Source organism: Canis aureus, chromosome 21 (assembly GCF_053574225.1).
Source record: "Canis aureus isolate CA01 chromosome 21, VMU_Caureus_v.1.0, whole genome shotgun sequence".
NCBI lineage: Eukaryota > Metazoa > Chordata > Mammalia > Carnivora > Canidae > Canis > Canis aureus.
In genome coordinates, this window is record NC_135631.1 from 44,600,821 (window position 1) to 44,618,738 (window position 17,918).

Genomic DNA, 17,918 nt, shown 5'->3' on the forward strand with positions numbered 1-17,918 from the left:
TAAAGTGTATAGTCACCAATGAAATACTGTGCAGCTAAGTGTTCTTTTGTATTGACATGAAAATAGCACAAGGATGTGTGATCAAGATATGCAGAATAATATATATTACTACTGTTTGTGTGTTAGAAGGAAGAAAATTAGATCTATTTGCATTTATTTATTTAATTTTTTTTTGCATTTATTTATTTTTTATATCTAAATTCGTATTAACCTAAATAAACTGAAAGGATGGACAAGAAAAGTGTAACATGTAAGTTGTGGGGAGTTAGAGACAGTGGTTGGAGCAAGGTTTTGTTTTTCAATTTTTACAGTGTTTTGATTCTGGAACTATGTGAAGGTATAATCCAACACTTTTAGTAAGGTCCTGCCATGCAAAGTTCTTCAACAACACTTTTTTTTTTCTTAAAGTTTTCATTTATTTACATAATCTCTATCCCTGGTGTGGAACTCCAACTCAAGATTCCAAGATCAAGAGTTGCTCACTCCCTTGACCGAGCCAGCCAGCCACCCTTTCAACAACACTGATCAATTTTCCATTTCTTCAATAATCTACATTTTTGTGTAAATGAATAGTGGTCCACATGCAGTATCATTTATTTTACTTTTTTTTTTAGCTTCTTATTAGGCTTTTGACTTAACTGGGGACTGTTGAAAATGGTGCTATGATATTGCCTGTAAATCTTAGTGCATACTTCGAAGTTGTGTGTGAGTGTGTGAGAGGAGGTGTGTTATCTATTATTTAGAGATTAGAGCTGCCAACTGTAGATGCTAATGATGTTGAGGGCTGGCATGTGCCCAGCAAAGTTAACTCATCCCATCCACACAGCTCCAGGAGACCGGGAACACTGTATCTTAATATTGCAAATGGGGAAATTAAGGCATAGAGAGTTCAAATAGCTATAGAACCAAGATTTAAACCCAGGAACTTGGGGTTCAAGTCCAACCATTTAAACCCTCCATCACTCTAGCTTTCCAGTGTTAGTGCAGTTCTCATGGGATTCTTGTGAGATCAAGAAATGTGGTGCCCATGAAACACTGGTATAGTTTTGACCACAGCTGCCAGACGTTTATGTTATACTGTTGCCACTAGAGTGTCTTAAATGAAATGGGTCTGAATCAGCTGACTGTTGAAGGAGAAATAACCTGGGCACCATCACTGGCTGTGGCTCTCAGGTGCCAGTGCCTCAAAGAAGTCATAATAAGGACTATGTCAGGGAAAGAATTAGAAATTTGGAATTGACCATTATTACAACCACTGCTGATTTTGAAAACTCAGTTGTCATGTTGTCCCTTACTTCAGAATCTCAGTTAGACTGCACCAAATGAAAGAACACAGATGCAAAAGTAGACTTTTGATTGTTTTTATTATGCCTATTTTCAAAAATAGTAGAGGTAGCAAAGATGCCAGCTTCCCAATGTGTAAAATAAAAGGATTTGAAGCAATTATTTGGTTAAAGACCCTTTGGAGATGTAGCTGGAAGCTGTGTATTGGTTGAACTCTGAGGTATGGGTACTGAGTGGCTGAGCTGCTGGTGGACATCGAGGAGAGAGCAGCGCTGAAGCCCCTAGGAATGGCCCCCTGGCCCCGCCCCTGAGTCATGGCAGTTTTGTTCTTGCTACAGAGTGAAAGTTTCTGTTTGCCCAGTGATTTGTATACCTATTCTACAATAATTTCTCCATAGGAAAAGACACATTTGAGCTGAAATAATCCAATCTCAGAGAGAAAGCTGCACTAGATCCTCAGCAGACACTTTTCGCCACAATAGCCAATGGAGAAAAAGGGGACCTTTGGTGTCACCGTGTGTTAGGGAACTCTTCCCATTGCCACAGAATGCTGGTCTCCAAGTAGATAGAAGGTGATCGCAACGGAGTAGGCCAGGCTCTTGAGGAGGAGGAGGAGGTAGATGTAGTAGGCAGAGGTGTTCATGAGCTGCAGCTGCAGGACGTCTAAAAGAAGTCACTTATTAGTTTCACCTGTTCTTTTGAAGACTAGGGCTTATTAGCGGGGGAGGGGCTCACATTATACATTTTTGATGATCTAGATTGAAAGGACCTCTCACATCAGCACAACCCAACAGTAAATGTCTACATCATCAATACTACCACCAGCATCAATACCAAATAACTCAGAATCCAGCTTGCAGGTTGAGTCAATAAACAACCTCTGAGAAGATCATTTAGAACATTCTAAAGTATTAAAAAGTAAGGATATGTCTTAGATAAATGAGTTAGCCTGAAAAAAATTGGTTAAAAATAGCTTTTACCATTTCTTCACCCCCACAACATCTGTAAATAACAACATAGCTAATATGCCTTAACCACTAACTAAATGCCAGGCCTCTAATTTGAGAGGTTTGTAGGCAAAGCTTCAATATTAATTTTACATTTTTAAATTTAATTTCATATATGGCATTTAAATTCACATATGGCATATACTACATGCCAACATATAGTATAACACTCAGCACTTATCCTGTCAAGTGTCCTCCTCAGTGCTCCTCATCCAGTTACCTCATTCCCTTACCCACCTCCCCTTCTGCAACCTTTGTTTCCCAGAGTTAGGAGTCCCTTATGGTTTGTCTCACTCTCTAATTTTTCAACCTTGGAGATTATTATTTTCATTGCTATTTTACAAATAAATTGAGGACAGAGAACTAAGTTGCCTGATGTCATACAATTAGTAAGTACCACAAGCAAGATTTTAATCCCAGCACATAATGTTCAAGAACACATTCTTACTTACTCGGTATTTCTGTATGTCCACGTGTAATAAATACCCCCGACAACAAAGAGTTAAGCATCAATATAAAGATGGATTGCTAATTTAGAAGCATCTTAGCTATTACACCTTATACATTGCTGAGATTCCTTTTAGGGGAACAATCAATGGAAATGTGGTTGTGCTGCAGTAGAGTAGGTAGGAGGTTTCAGTAAGAGGGTTAGTTGTGATGAATACTAGGTGATGTATGGAAGTGATAAAGCTCTATATTTTAAACCTTAAATTAATACTACGCTGTATAACTGGAATTTAAATTAAAACTTTAAAAAATAATAAAATAAAGTGCAAGAATGGTGCTAATCCAAATTCTCTGCAACTTGAGAAGGTCATTCCTTTGTCTTTACTGAATACCTTAATTGTAGCTATGATGTTATAGGATAATTTATTATCCTATATCCTATCCATTTACTATCCTTTGAGGTTTTGCAGGAAAAATATGATACCAAGAAATAATGCCAGAGATGTTGGGCCAGATTAGCTACTCAATGAGCCACCAGGCTGAGTCTGTTCCTGTGGAATATTGTTTTACATGTTTATCTCCAAATATTCAGAATTCCAGAATCATTAGCCCTTCATGGAAAAGGACCTCTAGTGGTGTTGTACTCATAATTTCTTGTCCTTGGTCAAATAATATGTTAGCTAAGGTTTAGAGGCCCCTTGATATTGGACATGGAGAGCAGATAAGCAGGACAAGAGCCAAAGTTCCTTGTGCTTTCTTGGTACATATTTTGGAAGAAAAGGCCAGAAACTAGTACTTACAATGTATCAGCTAAATGATATACCCTATGATAGATGTTCCACATATGTGACATTATATCTTCAATAACTGAGTGAGGTGTTATTCCTATTATTCCTGATTGGCTCAGGAAATGTAACTACTATACTCATATCCATGCAACTAATAATTAAAAGACTGGGGTTAATGTCCAGTCTATGGCATTTGAAACTGTACTGACCCCTTTCCATATGTGTATCTGTCTCAGTGCCTTGGCTTTGGGATCTCATACTCTATGACAAAAGCTTAGAAGAAGAATAGAAAACTGAGTAAGTGTATGAATTGTTGGCTCAGACAGTCTGGGTTAAAGCTCCAGATCTCACTGTGTGATGTGGTGCAAGGAACTTAACTAATTTTAGCTCACTGTCTTCGTGTGTAAAATAAGAATAAAATCCTTCATAGTGAGTATTAAGAGAATTAAACAAAATGCACTCAGTGCAGCACAATGCCTTTTGTACAAGAACTTCAGTGTCAGTTCATGTTATTAACTACCAGCAAGAATAAAGACTTATTAAAAAGCCTCTAGAAACAACCTGATATCATGTTTTCCTCAATTGGTAGAAACAAAGGCCACAGAAATATATGAAGTCCATTGCTGAAAGAATTCAGAGCACATCACTGAACTCCTAATTTATAGTTCTTTCACACCCAAACCAGCATTTACTTTGCAAAGATGACTCCTGAGAAATGATGAATTGATTTAAAATATGATTCAGTCTATTTTGCAAGATCCAGCCATTCTGATATTTCACCCTGACACCAGGGAAGTTTAAATGTCAAGTTGATCAGGAGAAAAAAATGCTGTAGTGTAACATAAAGGCAAACATAGACAAAAACTTACCATCTTCATATCTCATAGAAGGTTTTGCGGAGGTAATAGCAGTGAGCTCTAAAAGAAATAAGAGCAAGTATGATTCAATGGTTCATATACATTGTTTTTAATATGTCTGTGTTGTGGATAGATGGATAGATAGACAACAGATAGAATTTGTCAACCCAGAGGATAGAGCCTTTACTAATATGAGCCCCATGATTCCAGAAATGATTGGTCTGATCTGTGTAGTTCAGTAGATCAATTCATATATTGTATTTCTGCACATGAAGATGTTGAAGTTCATGAATGATTCATTTTATCTTTTTTTCTCACAACTGAAGGGCAATATCTAAGACTTGTTTTCTGTCTGTGCTCATAGCTCCCAGTCCAGTGCCTGCTGCAAAGAAGGTGTTCTAAAAATACTTATTGAAAGGAAAAATAGCCAGAAACAGTGGATACCGTTCAGTCCTCAGCACCCACTGCTGACATGAAGGATTGCTACCAAAATGAATTCATCCAACCCTGGAATCCACAGTAGAATCTTATAAGTCAGAAGGAGTCTGGATTAGGTAAATTCCCCACCTTAGCAAAAGAAAGCAGCCTGATATTTCCAAATCATGCATGTTCCCAGTATCCTCAGCTCCTGCACATGATTTTCTGGAGTGGTGGTATTTGTAGACATGATAATGATACTAATGATAACCTGTATCTATCGAGTGATTTTCCTGTGCCAGGAACTTTGTGAAAGGTTCACATGTATTACGTCATCTGATCCCCCAATGACATGGATGTAAACTGTATTTTGGAGGACTCCGTGTTAGACTCAAAAAAGTAAAGTTTATAGTGTCTAAGTAACTTATTGGGAGTCTTACCAGTGACCGGCAAAGGCAGCACTCAAAGGACCATTGTGAGGGTTTAGATGAACTAGAGTATGTGGAAAATACCTTGTAAAACAATCCATAGAAATCATACATAACTCCACCGTTGTGGACTCTCAGACATCATCTCTTACAGTTAGTTAATTACTCTTAGCAAATGACCTTTTTATTACAGAAGTTCAGCATTTCATGCACATCTTTCCAGGGATAGAATGATTGGCCAAGAAATAATCATAGTTTTCTGAATATATAAAACTGAGTTGAAGGTTGTATTTCTCTACAGTGTAAAACAAAAACAAAAACAAAAACAAAAACCCAACATGCATACAAAGACAAGAATCCTTAAAAAGATCATTGACTGTTGGATGGAGGAAGAAAGTCTCAACTGGTTTTGATTTATCTTTTCTCTGCTCAATGTGTCCTTGTCCATACAGATATGGTTCTGTTGTGCACATTATTCACTCCATACAATCTTATTTTGGTACACTCTTAAAAAAATAAATCTGAGCTATAGGCTTTGGGGTAAATCCAAAAAATAAAAATGTTCATCTAGTCAGGTTTAGATGTTAAAATATCTTCAGGAATTGACTTTTAAGTGTCTTAAAAGTCTCTTTCTTTTTCATACAGTGGCTTTGCTCATTAAAAGGGAAATAAACATCCATCACCATGCATTGATCGACTGAAAAACATTAAGGTAGCAATCTCTCAAATAAAAATCTGTGTGGTGTAGGCTAAGTTCTCTTTCTCAATTAAGTTTGCTTAAAACTTGGATCAGATTAGTTTTCTCTCTTTGAGATCACTTCATGGATTTGGGCTTCCATGTACTATATATTTTTAGCTTTCATCAAAAGCAAAAAGAACAAACAAAAAACTTACAAGAAAGAGCATTAGAAGTTTGCTGACGAAAGGCATTAACAGAAATGCCCTCATTAACTTTGTTCCTATGAGAAGATCTTGGAAGATATTCCTTCTAGGAATTAATTCTCAGGTAAAATACATCATATATAAGAATTTCTCCCTTTTCTCTAATCACCATGGAATTTACTATAGTATATTTTTACTTTGATCACTATAACAATCAATCCCTAAAGGACTACAGCCCAGTGGTTACATTAAACTTGTGCTTTGCTCATTTGTCTCCTGTTTCTTAGCTATAGAAATAAAAAAAAAATTAGGGTTGTTTGTAAACTCAGTTTTATTTAGGATAGGATATACATTAATACATTAAACAAAAGAATGAATGTATCTGTGTCATGTTTTCAAAACCAAACATTTTCACTGACACTGCACTTTCTATTCATCACATGCCAGACAAAGCAAAGATAAGTGTTCCACTCTAATTTGATCATTGGAAAAATGAAGGATCCAAGAAGATAAAGATTTAGTTTAGCAATTCATAGTGGTACACAGCAAAGGTCTTTGCATGTGTTGTTAAGTGTTTGTTTCCCACTGGTTCCCAAGGGCTTGTGAAACACAGGGAAAAGCTCTAACTGGTTCCTTCTTATGGGCCCTCTGGGGCTTTGGTCTTTGATGTTCCTGCTCAGGACTTGACTTTTCAGTCTAGAGGTTACTAGATCACAGCGAGACCAGGGCACATCCATCTGCCCACACTGTGGAAATATATCCAGTATCTGCACCAATGAGATTAGTTTGGGTCACAATGCCTGAATCACAAGTGACCCTGAGTGATTAGGAAAAGTGTATTCTCTCTACTGTAGTGATCCTCCTTGGGAGAGTAGTTCATCCTGCATCCCTTCCAGGCCTGGCACATGCTAGAACTGCAAGAAATGTTTGCTGAGCAGCATTTACCAATGGTAAAGAATATATTCATGTGTAGAATGGATGAATGTTTGTACATGTTAGCTTCACCCAATCTTTACTTACCAAATTTCACCTTAGGGTGGTATATAAAATTCAAATCTGAGAAATACAAGACTGTACTAACACCTCAGCAACCATATTATTGTAGCCTATATCTCATTGTTAATGAGTTATATTTTGAGTACAGCAAAATTAAAGTGAGAAGCACCTTGACTACTGAGTAGAACATCCCTGAAAGATGTATAATTGTCCTTATTTCCTGATCAAGTGAGATAATTAAAGATGGTTCTCTTCTAGAGCATCTCTTGTGTGTGATGTTGCTAGGTGCTTTCATGTGTATTATTTCGTTTAATTCATACAATAACTTTAAAAACATCATTGTGATGACTTTCATGTTTTGGATGATGAAACTGAGGCTGAGAAAGGCTAAGGAAATTAGTCTTTTTCTTTTTCTCTGTATTTTCCAAAGCCCATCCTACTTTGATTCTTTGGGGGAAATAACAGAACATCTATGCTACCATTAAACATAAAAACATTAAAGAAAAGTTTCAATTTTTTTTCATTAATATCTGACAGAAAAGGTGGGATATTTCCTTTGGAAAAAGGGTATGGAAGGTTGTTTATATATACATATACATACCTTTTTTCTGTGAAGGAAATAGAATCTCTTGTTCAACTCCTCCTTTATTCCTCTCATGTTTGATGATACATTTGTATTCTTTATTCACTGACACTCCAGTCACGGTCAGCCAGCTGAATTTCATGTATGTGTCATAAGTCTTTATGGTATCTCCCTGCTGGGATTTCAGAACTGTTTTGTCATTCTTTTCTTTCCAGTCTATCTTGATAACATCAGGGAAAAAATTCTCAAGAAGACAAAGATATGTTCCAGCATTGTGGAGTGTTGTTTCAGCAATTGAGGGAAGAAAAATTGTAGGCTTGGGGGAAGTGCCTACATTAAGGTTTCTATCTGTGGAGAGGTGTAACAGCAATTAAAACATTATTAGAGCAACACAAACATTATGTGGTTTGGAACCACCAAGCACAAGAGGAAATTTGCCCTAGAATTAGTGCTTACATCTTTCATCCACAATGGGATAGGAGATACTAATTGTTCTTATTTTCAATGGGAAAACAGGTTCAAGAAGTCATGTAACTTGTCCAGTAGCAGAGTATGGATTGAAATGTGAGATTTTTTGGAAACAATACACACTCACTTTTTGAATGGGAATCTACTTCCATGTGTACTTGACACTCTATCAAGTTGACCTTTAAATATTCAAATATGGATCCCATGCACACTGCTGAAGTGATGGAGGTCTCCTACTTGATTTCTGTTTTCAAAACATTTCAATCTCATATCTGAACCACTTGAGGATTTTGAGTAGATTAATGTTTAAAGCTGCACCTCCCAATTATTTACAGTGCCTCATATTTAGAAGCAAAGGAGCAGTATTTCCAAAACTACTATTAGAAAACTTATTCTTTTCAGAAATACTTCTATATTAACCTTGTTAAGTAAGGACACATATCAGAATATTGTTTTGCTTTGGAAAATGTTCACTGAAAGCAAATTTTATATTGAAATATCATTTGAAACTTATGTGTGACTAAGAAGACACCAAATTTGACTCTGAGTCTCCCTTTAAAGTTGAATCTGCCCTTGACAGCTGATAAACGTTTTTTTAGAATGCCACAGTATCTGTGATTTCTCCTGCTGAATATAATACATATATAACTGGTGTAATATTAGGTGTATGGTTGTAGAGTTTGTTGCAGACATAATGTCAAAATATATAACAAAATATCATTAGTTTTAAAGGACATGTCACTTGAACACTGGTATGTTACTTGATTCTACATTTACTATTAATGATTAAAATAAATGTTAGAACCCTTCTAAAATTTATTTCCACCTGAAACCCAAGTGTTTTACTAATATTCTCTTTGGGCTAGTTTGGAGTTAGTTTAGTATCAATGGGAAATTTCCTTAGAAAAGAGGAGCTAAATTTCTCGTTTGGCAAGAAAAGGAAAAAATTATTTTGGGGGGTGGCTTGTGACACTCTCTAATATATATATATATATATATATATATATATATATATATATATATATATATATTAGGAAAAAAATCTTGAGAATTTCTCCCTGTGTAGCAAAGCTCCTGATCAGTAAACAAATGTTGAAATTTATTCATTCTATAAACAGAATTAGGCCATAAGGTACCTATTTTAAGTTTATACATCTTGCTTGGATTGCAAATAGTATTTTATTGATTATAATAGTAAGATACTGTATATTTCTCCAACCATATACTTTATTTTTAATGTAAAAAGCGTGTTAGATAAAGGAGATTAGTTTTTCAATTGTGCATGATATTCACATAATGTTAGCCTCTACTCAACATATTAAATAATCTAATTTTCATATTAGAAACCTTGGTGTGTTTTTTTTAATAGGAATAGTTCTGATTCATTATTGTAAAGAAATTGAAAATCAAATGATGAAATCAAAAAGTTTCTGGACGGTAACACATTGATTTTACATCCTGTTACTTTTCTTTAGTTAGATTCTTGATATTTTATTCTTTCCAGGATAAAATGAATCTTGAACTTCCACAATTTTCTCAATGGAATATTAGCTGAGCATTAAAATAGTGCACTTTATTATATATGGTTAGTGGTATATTTTGGATAGTAATATGACATGGTTTTTCTTTCAACATACTTTTTTAAACTTGTTAACAGTTATTTTTATGGCCAAAATAATTTTTATGATGCATAAATTAGAAACTAGATTCCAAGATAAATAAACCTGTCCAATATATTTATACACATTCATTTGCATAATCACAAAGTACATTGGAATTAAATTGTCTGAGTTATTTATATTTTATTAAGATGTACCAGTGTGAATTCTATTTAAGTTTACCAAATATCAACTACATTTTCAAGTGCAAGTGTGATATTTCAAACCTCCATATTAATGTTTATTTAATTGTTCTCTATTTTTCTGTTATTTTTCTTTTATTAAGTAAATAATTAGAGCAGTTTCATATTTAAATATATATTTCAAATTTATGACATTCCTAAATTTATTTAAAGTTCTAACTATAGTTAAAAAGTTTAAACTTTTTCTGATAACTATGAGCATGAGGGCCAGACTTGTTGATGTCTAACCATATCTGCTGGAGGTCACCATCTGTAAATACATTAAAAGTCATGGTGCCCATGGTAATGATGCAGTGGTAGCATGAAATGCACTGTTTAAAGACCATTTCTTCCATTTTATAAAATGGCCGTGGAAGCCAATGCCCACTGTTTCACTTCACATTTCCCCCTAAGAGACTCATACATTGAAGTCTTTTTCTAATTTTTTTGGTGGGAAAGACATAACAAATTTGAATATTTGGTGTGCTTCATTTTCTCAGGTAATATAAAGTATGTACTCCACCACATACCTCCTATCTTTGAACATAAAATTTTATCCTGTGTTTCTTGCTAGATAATCACAGGTCTTTTTTCATCTGATTTCCTTAGTGCTTTTGATCTTCTATTTTCATTTTATTGTCTAACTCTACTTGTGTATTTCATTTTAACTCTTCTCAAATAGATTTTGGAAGTAGTTTAAATAAATGAGAAATAGTTTGTGCATTAGAGCTTGTTTCTTTTTCTGCCCCAGAGCTTGGTGGTTTAAAGTCTATTTGAAAAATAGGAGATGTTTGCAAATTCCACACTGCAATATAGATGCAAAACATACAGAATTCAACACACTGAAATGCCAGGGCATAAGGCAAGTCTTTTGTTCCCCCAATTATCCTTCAACAGGGTTGCCTTATGTTTCCTTGGGCAATCTCTCACTTTAAAGAGGCACTTCTAATGCTCAACTTTGATCAAACAATACTACTTGACAAGATAACCTGAAAAATCTCAATGCTAGTTTTAGAGGTTGTTCTACTAAAGGACGATAAGGAAGTTTAATATGGATTTGGTAAATATTACTTGGAACAAAAGTCTCTACACATTATGCTTGCATTGCAAAATATACAATACCGGAGTAAATGAAAAAATATTTTTCAAAAAAATTTTAAGTGGGTAATTTTATATTCAAATAGTGTATCTGGTGACCTTATCGTAATGTGATCCAAAAACAGACACTCAGACTCTGAGACAACTCAGAAATGTGTTCTAAAGTAGATGTTTTAGATGCGTGTGGAGAGCCTGAACAAAAGTTTTTAATGGAATTTAGTGAAAACAAAACAAAAGTAGCATTTCTCAACTGATGTTTGCATTGATATAATTTTTAACTTTGTAGGTTAATTCAATTAAGATATTAAATATGTGAGTGAATATTTGACTTTTATCCATATGACTATAAGTTTATATATTCAGGTTGTAAAACCTCTTCCTTTTTTCCTTTATATCTGGACATTTCCACTGAAAAATGAGAGACCACCTTATATTCAGGGTAACAATATTTGAGACAATACTTATTATATTCTCATCATTTTAAAATTTTTTTCTAATATTTATTTATTTATTTATTTATTTATTTATTTATTTATTTATTTATTTTGGAGACAGAAGTAGAGTGCTTGAGCGGGGAAGAAAGAGGGAGATAAGCAGACTCTCGCTGAGTGTGAAGCCAACCATGGGGCTTGACCTGTGGCTGGACAGGCGGCTTGATGCAGGGCTTGATCCTATGACCCTGAGACCATGACCCAAACTGAAATCAAGAGTCAAGAGTCAGATGCTCAACCAACTGAGCCACCCAGGCACCCCTACACTCTCATCATTTTTAGAAGCAGGTGACAATGAATATTAGAAATTGAAGTATTCAAAAAAAAAAAAAAGAAATTGAAGTATTCCACAAATTAGACCATTTGTTCTAAAGTGACCTGTAATAAATATATTTTTCTGTACTCTTGCTTTCATAAAAATTTCCAGTGGTGTTCATTTGAATTCTGGAGAATAGACATTATTTATCACTGATCATGTCCTGTTTTTTATGATAGCTATTTCTATATTTAATTTCATATACTCCTATCACCATTCACTTTAGATTATTGTTATATTGATAAATGAATAGATGGAAAGCCAAAATGTTAACAATAACAGTGTCACTATAAAATTTTAATTTTTCTTTATTTTTTCCCTTTTCCAATTTTTCCATAATAAGCGTATATTATTTTAATAATTTTAAGAAAGCAATAGCCAGTTAATCAAAATTTATTTACTAAAGGATGATTATACAGAAAGTGATAGATATAGATTCACAGTCCATATTTTTCTCTGCACCATACTGTCCTCGAAAACATCTTTTGAGGTCCTCATGAATTATAACTGTGCCACCATTATTAAACTTGATTGCTAGAATTTACATTGACTATGTAGTCAGTTGGAAAAAAGAGCAACAGAAACTTCCTTTTCAATTTGTGTATTCATGTGTGCCCCTGATCACAACTAGTAAGGAAAACTAAATATATGTCTTTCATTTTTTCAGTGTTTTATTGCCTTTATGAAGATTCTTTGAAAACTTTTGACTAGACCTAGTACTCTAGAAACATCCTTCTAAGATGTTAACCTTCATGAAGGAAAAATTTCATCTTTAAAGCTAATGAAGATAAAGACTCCTAACTCTGAGAAACGACCTAGGGGTGGTGGAAGGGGAGGAGGGTGGGGGGTGGGGGTGAATGGGTGACGGGCACTGAAGGGGGCACTTGATGGGATGAGCACTGGGTGTTATTCTGTATGTTGGGAAATTGAACACCAATAAAAATTTATTATTTTAAAAAAAGCTAATGAAGAATGAACCAATTTACTAGACTGAGATTAAGGGGGAAAAAAACCCTAGCATATTCTTGAATATGTTGCATAGTTAAATATTTTGATAGTTGATAGTAATCATCCTCTGACTGAATGAAAGTTTAATAATTTTTGTTCATTCTTTTCCATTGGTTATTTTTCGAATCACATGAATAACATATACAATCTTCTTTACAAAACTTTCAATGCAGAAATCCCAAGCACACCTAACATTTCCTCCTTTTAGGGACCTGCAGTTGCTCTAGCTAGTTAGCTCCTTGTTAATTAATGTCCTCCAAGCTTGCTCAGGCAGCAACTACCTCCAAGAACTGGGACAAAGTCACCAACTTCTCCAAGGATCATGCTACTACCTGTGACCAAACTGGAATCAAATCCTAGAATTCTGAGCCAGCACCAGCACCTAGCCTGCAGCCCCTGTATTATTTGCCTCCCCTCCCTACCTTATAGGGAAGAATGTAAAGAAAATTTACCTGTAACCCTGAGCTGTGTGTCAGGACCCATCACTTTGTTGCTGTTCCAGCCATACCCACTCACTGTCTAAAAGGCTTTTCCAAAAAACTCCCTTTGTGCCTCTTTTAAAATTGTGCCCACGTTTTTTCAACATTTATATAAATTTATAAAAAAGGACTCTGCTAAGGTTTTTTTTTTTTTTTTGAGAGAGAGAGAGAGAAAGTGAGAGAGTGAGAGCAGGGAGTTGGAGCAGAGGGACAGGGAGAGAGGCATGACCAACAGGCAAGGAAATAAATTGTCTCAAGACCCTGAGATCATGACCTGAGACCACATCAAGAGTTGGACACTTAACCGACTGAGCCACTGAGGACCCCCAAATTCTGCTAATTTTAAACAACGATGAAGCTCAAGCAAAACCACATTAGATATGAATTGATGAACTGACCCCTCTCTCCCTGGGCATCTTGGTTCCATCTTTCTCATTTTACTCACAACGGTTGGAGAGTCTGAATTTCTGACTATTTTCCTGAACGTTTAATCTCTTCCCTTAAAGGGTTTTCTTCTATAATATCAGTTCTTTTTCTAGAATATAATTTATAGTTATTATTTATTTAATTTTCAAAGAAGAAAAAATAGAAATAATGTATTTGAGTATTTAATAAATTAATATTCAATATTTTTACAGGATTATTTTATCTCTATGTATTGAGGGGTGGATATCTGGTTTGATTGTAAAGTGAGTTTCCAGAATCTAATCTCCAATGATACAAGACCTGATGAGTTGTTACAGAGTCTGAAATAATGATGATCTCTTTTAACCTATTTAATCCTGAAAGACTGTTCCTTTGAACCTGAAATTGCCGTAACAGTTTCCAGGGTATTGATTCCAGGGTAAAATTCCGAGCTGCCCATCAGAGGATCCTATTTGATTTGGTCTTTCTGAAGTTGTTCTAGCATGAGTGCAAAGGCAACTTTGAGTTATGTAGCTGAGTCCTGCATGCAGTGCAACTGCTCCCATCCTTTTGCCAGCTTCAATATTTCCAGTCAGTTTGATGCCAATACAGAAAGAAGACTGAATGCATTGGTGTCAGAAGGATTTGTCCTTTAGAAATACCCTAAGAATTATGTTGAGTGAAATAAGTCAATTGGAAAAGGACAAACATTATATGGTCTCATTCATTTGGAGAATATAAAAATTAATGAAAGGGAATAAAGGGAAAGGAGAGAAAATGAGTAGAAATATCAGTGAGGGTGACAAAACATGAGAGACACCTAACTCTGGGAAATGAACAAGGGGTAGTGGAAGGGGAAGTGGGCGGGGGGCTGAGGTGACTGGGTGACGAGCACTGAGGGGGGCACTTGGTGGGATGAGCACTGGGTGTTATGTTATATGTTGGCCAATTGAACTCCAATAAAAAAATTAAAAAAAAGAAATTTTAATAAATGCATATTCAACATGACTTGCTTGATCTTTTGTGGAGAAGAGAAGCAATTTTAATGCCATGATTAGAAGTAGAAGCATTCTTTTCCACATGAATAGTAATACAAATTATGAGCTATTACTAGTTAAGCATTCAGGTGAAGAGTCTACTTAAAATGTCAGGCTACACAATCAGAATATAAAAATATGGCCTAGGGCACGTGGGTGGCTCAATCGGTTAAGTATCCCACTCTTGGTTTCTGCTCAGGTCATGATCTCCTGGTCCTAGGATGGAGTCCCATGTTGGGCTCGCACTCAGTATGGAGTCTGCTTCAGATTCTTTCTCCTCTCCCTCTCCCTCCCCTCTGCTACTTACTAAATGATGTGCACTCTCTCTCCCTCTTTCTCTCTTAAAATCTTAAAAAAAAATACGGCCTAATGTTTCTCATAACACATAATGGTTGAGGCCATGCTTTTTGGAGTGGGCAAGTCTCTCTTGGATCCCAGTCTTTGCCAGAGTAACCAGCCATGACTTTAGGCAAATAAATGAAATTCTCCAAACCTCAGTTTGCCTATCTGTGAAACGGATCAAGAGGATTTTTTGTATAGGGCAGTTGAATGAAATAATGCACTAGACTAGTCAGCATGGTATCTGGCCCTTAACAAATCTTACCTATTATTATTATTCCCTCTACTGGTATGATTTCAGGCCATTTTATCAAATTCTTCCAACAAATATATGAATTTTATGAGCAATAGGTGTTACATAAATGAAGAAAGCAAAAGAGCTCATGAATCTAAGATGTTCTGTGTCTCTGGCAGCCACAAGCCGAAAAATTTGGGGCCCAATGACCAAAATCTAGAGTACGTGTCCTCCAGTCTAGAAGTTTTTTGAGTGTTGGGACTGTCTTCTTCACCCTTTTATCTCTATTGTCCATCACAGAAACTGTCTTCAATAAATATTTGCTAAGACAATAAATGAGCAGATGAAAATGTAAAAGCATCAAGACTCTTTTCATGGATTCTGTAGCTGAAATGGTTTACTGAGCTCACAAATTCCATTAAAATGGATGATCTCTAGGCAATATCGCAAGAATAATAATAGCCCAAATTTTGACTAGTCTCAGCCTCCCCTCTAAGATGCTATAGTAATAAGAATAAGTGGGATTTATTGATATTCTATAGTCATTTACTGTAGGAGTTAATTTTTTTGCACTGCACTTAAAAAGAGATCAAAGCAGTCATACCGATTTTGCAGGTTATTAGAGAAAGAAGCACTACTCATTAAGAAAGGGGCAGTATTAATACTAGAGGGAGTTAAAGTGTTTCTCACGTAAGTGACTGTCTACAAGAAAAGCATGTTGAACCAATAACTCACAGTAATGGTTAGTAGACACAGTTCTCAAAATATCTTAATTTCAATCCTGAATATATTTTACAGTGCAGGTATTTTCTAAAAGTAGAGTTTTAATCTGCTTGCAAACACGGAAGTAAATAAACCATTTGCAAAGTAGTTGTGTTTCCATATAGAGGGCCCAGTGGCTGCAAAATTACTGTCCATATGATGAGGTGATCCTACATTGTTCTTTCTAAAAAGCTTCGGTCACAGGGTTTAAATAAAACAAAGTTACTTACCTGAGGGTGTTACTATGAGCTTAGTTCCTTCTCCAAATATCTTGATCCAGCCTGAGTTATCACACTGGTTGGAGGTTCTACAAAAATGTCAGCCTTCTCCTGAGCTTCATGGCATGACCAGTAGGTAGAAAAAAAAAACCTTGCAATTTGATCTGGGTTCCCTTGGAAATCCTTGAATATAGGCTTCATAGTATCTGACATTTTATAAATTTTTCTGTGAAGTGCTGATAGGAAACAGAAACAATAAGAGCAAAAGAAAAAAGATGAAGAGATTGGGGGTAACTGATCAACCAACTACTTATCTACATTACCAGGAAAAGTATTCAGTCAATTAAGAGATTTTGATTTCCAGGTGTTCAAGTGTGTGAAACTGCTCAGAGGTTGCATCAAAGGAAAAAGCCCTTCTGTTCTCACAAACACTGGACCTGCTCTGTTAGTAATTTGGGATTGTATTTTTAAAGGAGGAAACCTTCAGTAACCAAAAATACAAATATGCCAACAGAAATATACTTAAGAAATGTGAACAGTGTTCTCCATTTTTAAAATCGGCTACTTTTACGACTTGGCAACATGATTCTTTACCACACAAGGCAAAACGAGAAACTAATTTGTGTAGCAACATTATTGTTCCTGGAATAAAAAAGAAATTTGTAGAAATCTATCTCCCTTGAGATAATAGATTCCTATTTAAACCAAAATTTCAAAACAAAATCCATTTCTCTGAAATGTTGAAAGAAAAAACTTCTTGGAAGCTATTCTATGTTCTTCAGAAATGCATGTGCAGCTCTACTTCTGAGGTTAACTAGTTTTGGACAAGGCATTTGCCATCCTTCAGTCCCCATGTCCTCATTTGTTGTGTGGGCATTGGGCTATGTAAGTCCAAAGGGCTCTTCCTGTTCCAAGACTTTATGAACCTTTGATTAAGAGAGCAGAAAAAGGTCTGCTTTGATTGCTTAAGTGAGAAAGGAGTTCAGGTTTTCTTACAAGTCCCTTCTGACTTTGTGATATTGTGAGATCTCAGCAGGCACAACAGCAGGTGGTTTCATTGGACATGAGGATTTCAATGATTATCAGGTACAAGATTCTGTTGTCTTTCTTATCAGTGTCCAAGCCAGAATTGCGCTAGTCATACAGGGAATATTGGTTGGGCTATATAGGATTTATTTCAGGGGCTCTCCTTCTTTTGGTGGGTACAGTGGCCTTCTCCAGGAAAACCTCAGACTGCTTGCAACAGTGCAACAGTATGTGCACTGTACGTGCACTGTTGTGTCTGATGTTGGGGTAAAAGAGAGTTGATTCTGAGAGGTTCTCATTTTGGTGTTTCCATCTGAAAAGCAAGAGAGGAAATTCAAAGGCACTTGAAGAAGTTAACAGTGAAAAAGCATAAAAAAGGTATAGTCAACCTGCAAATCCAAGGCAAAGGCATATAAGTTCATGGGGATGGCATTTCCAGTGACTAATCAGAATGGAATCCAAGATGGGGCATGAATCAGGACTGGGGAGGCAGTGGCAGCCCCTTTT

At 35.6% G+C, this 17,918-nt stretch overlaps 1 gene segment (V, D, J or C); it reads right to left on the minus strand.

Moving 5' to 3' along the window:
* Positions 1-1,704: 1,704 nt before the first annotated feature.
* Positions 1,705-17,099, minus strand: LOC144293010 (T-cell receptor gamma chain C region DFL12-like). The segment is given in 4 exon segments: positions 1,705-1,947; positions 4,396-4,443; positions 7,708-8,037; positions 16,398-17,099. Coding segments are annotated over 3 exon segments (315 nt in total).
* Between the last annotated feature and the right edge of the window lie 819 nt (positions 17,100-17,918).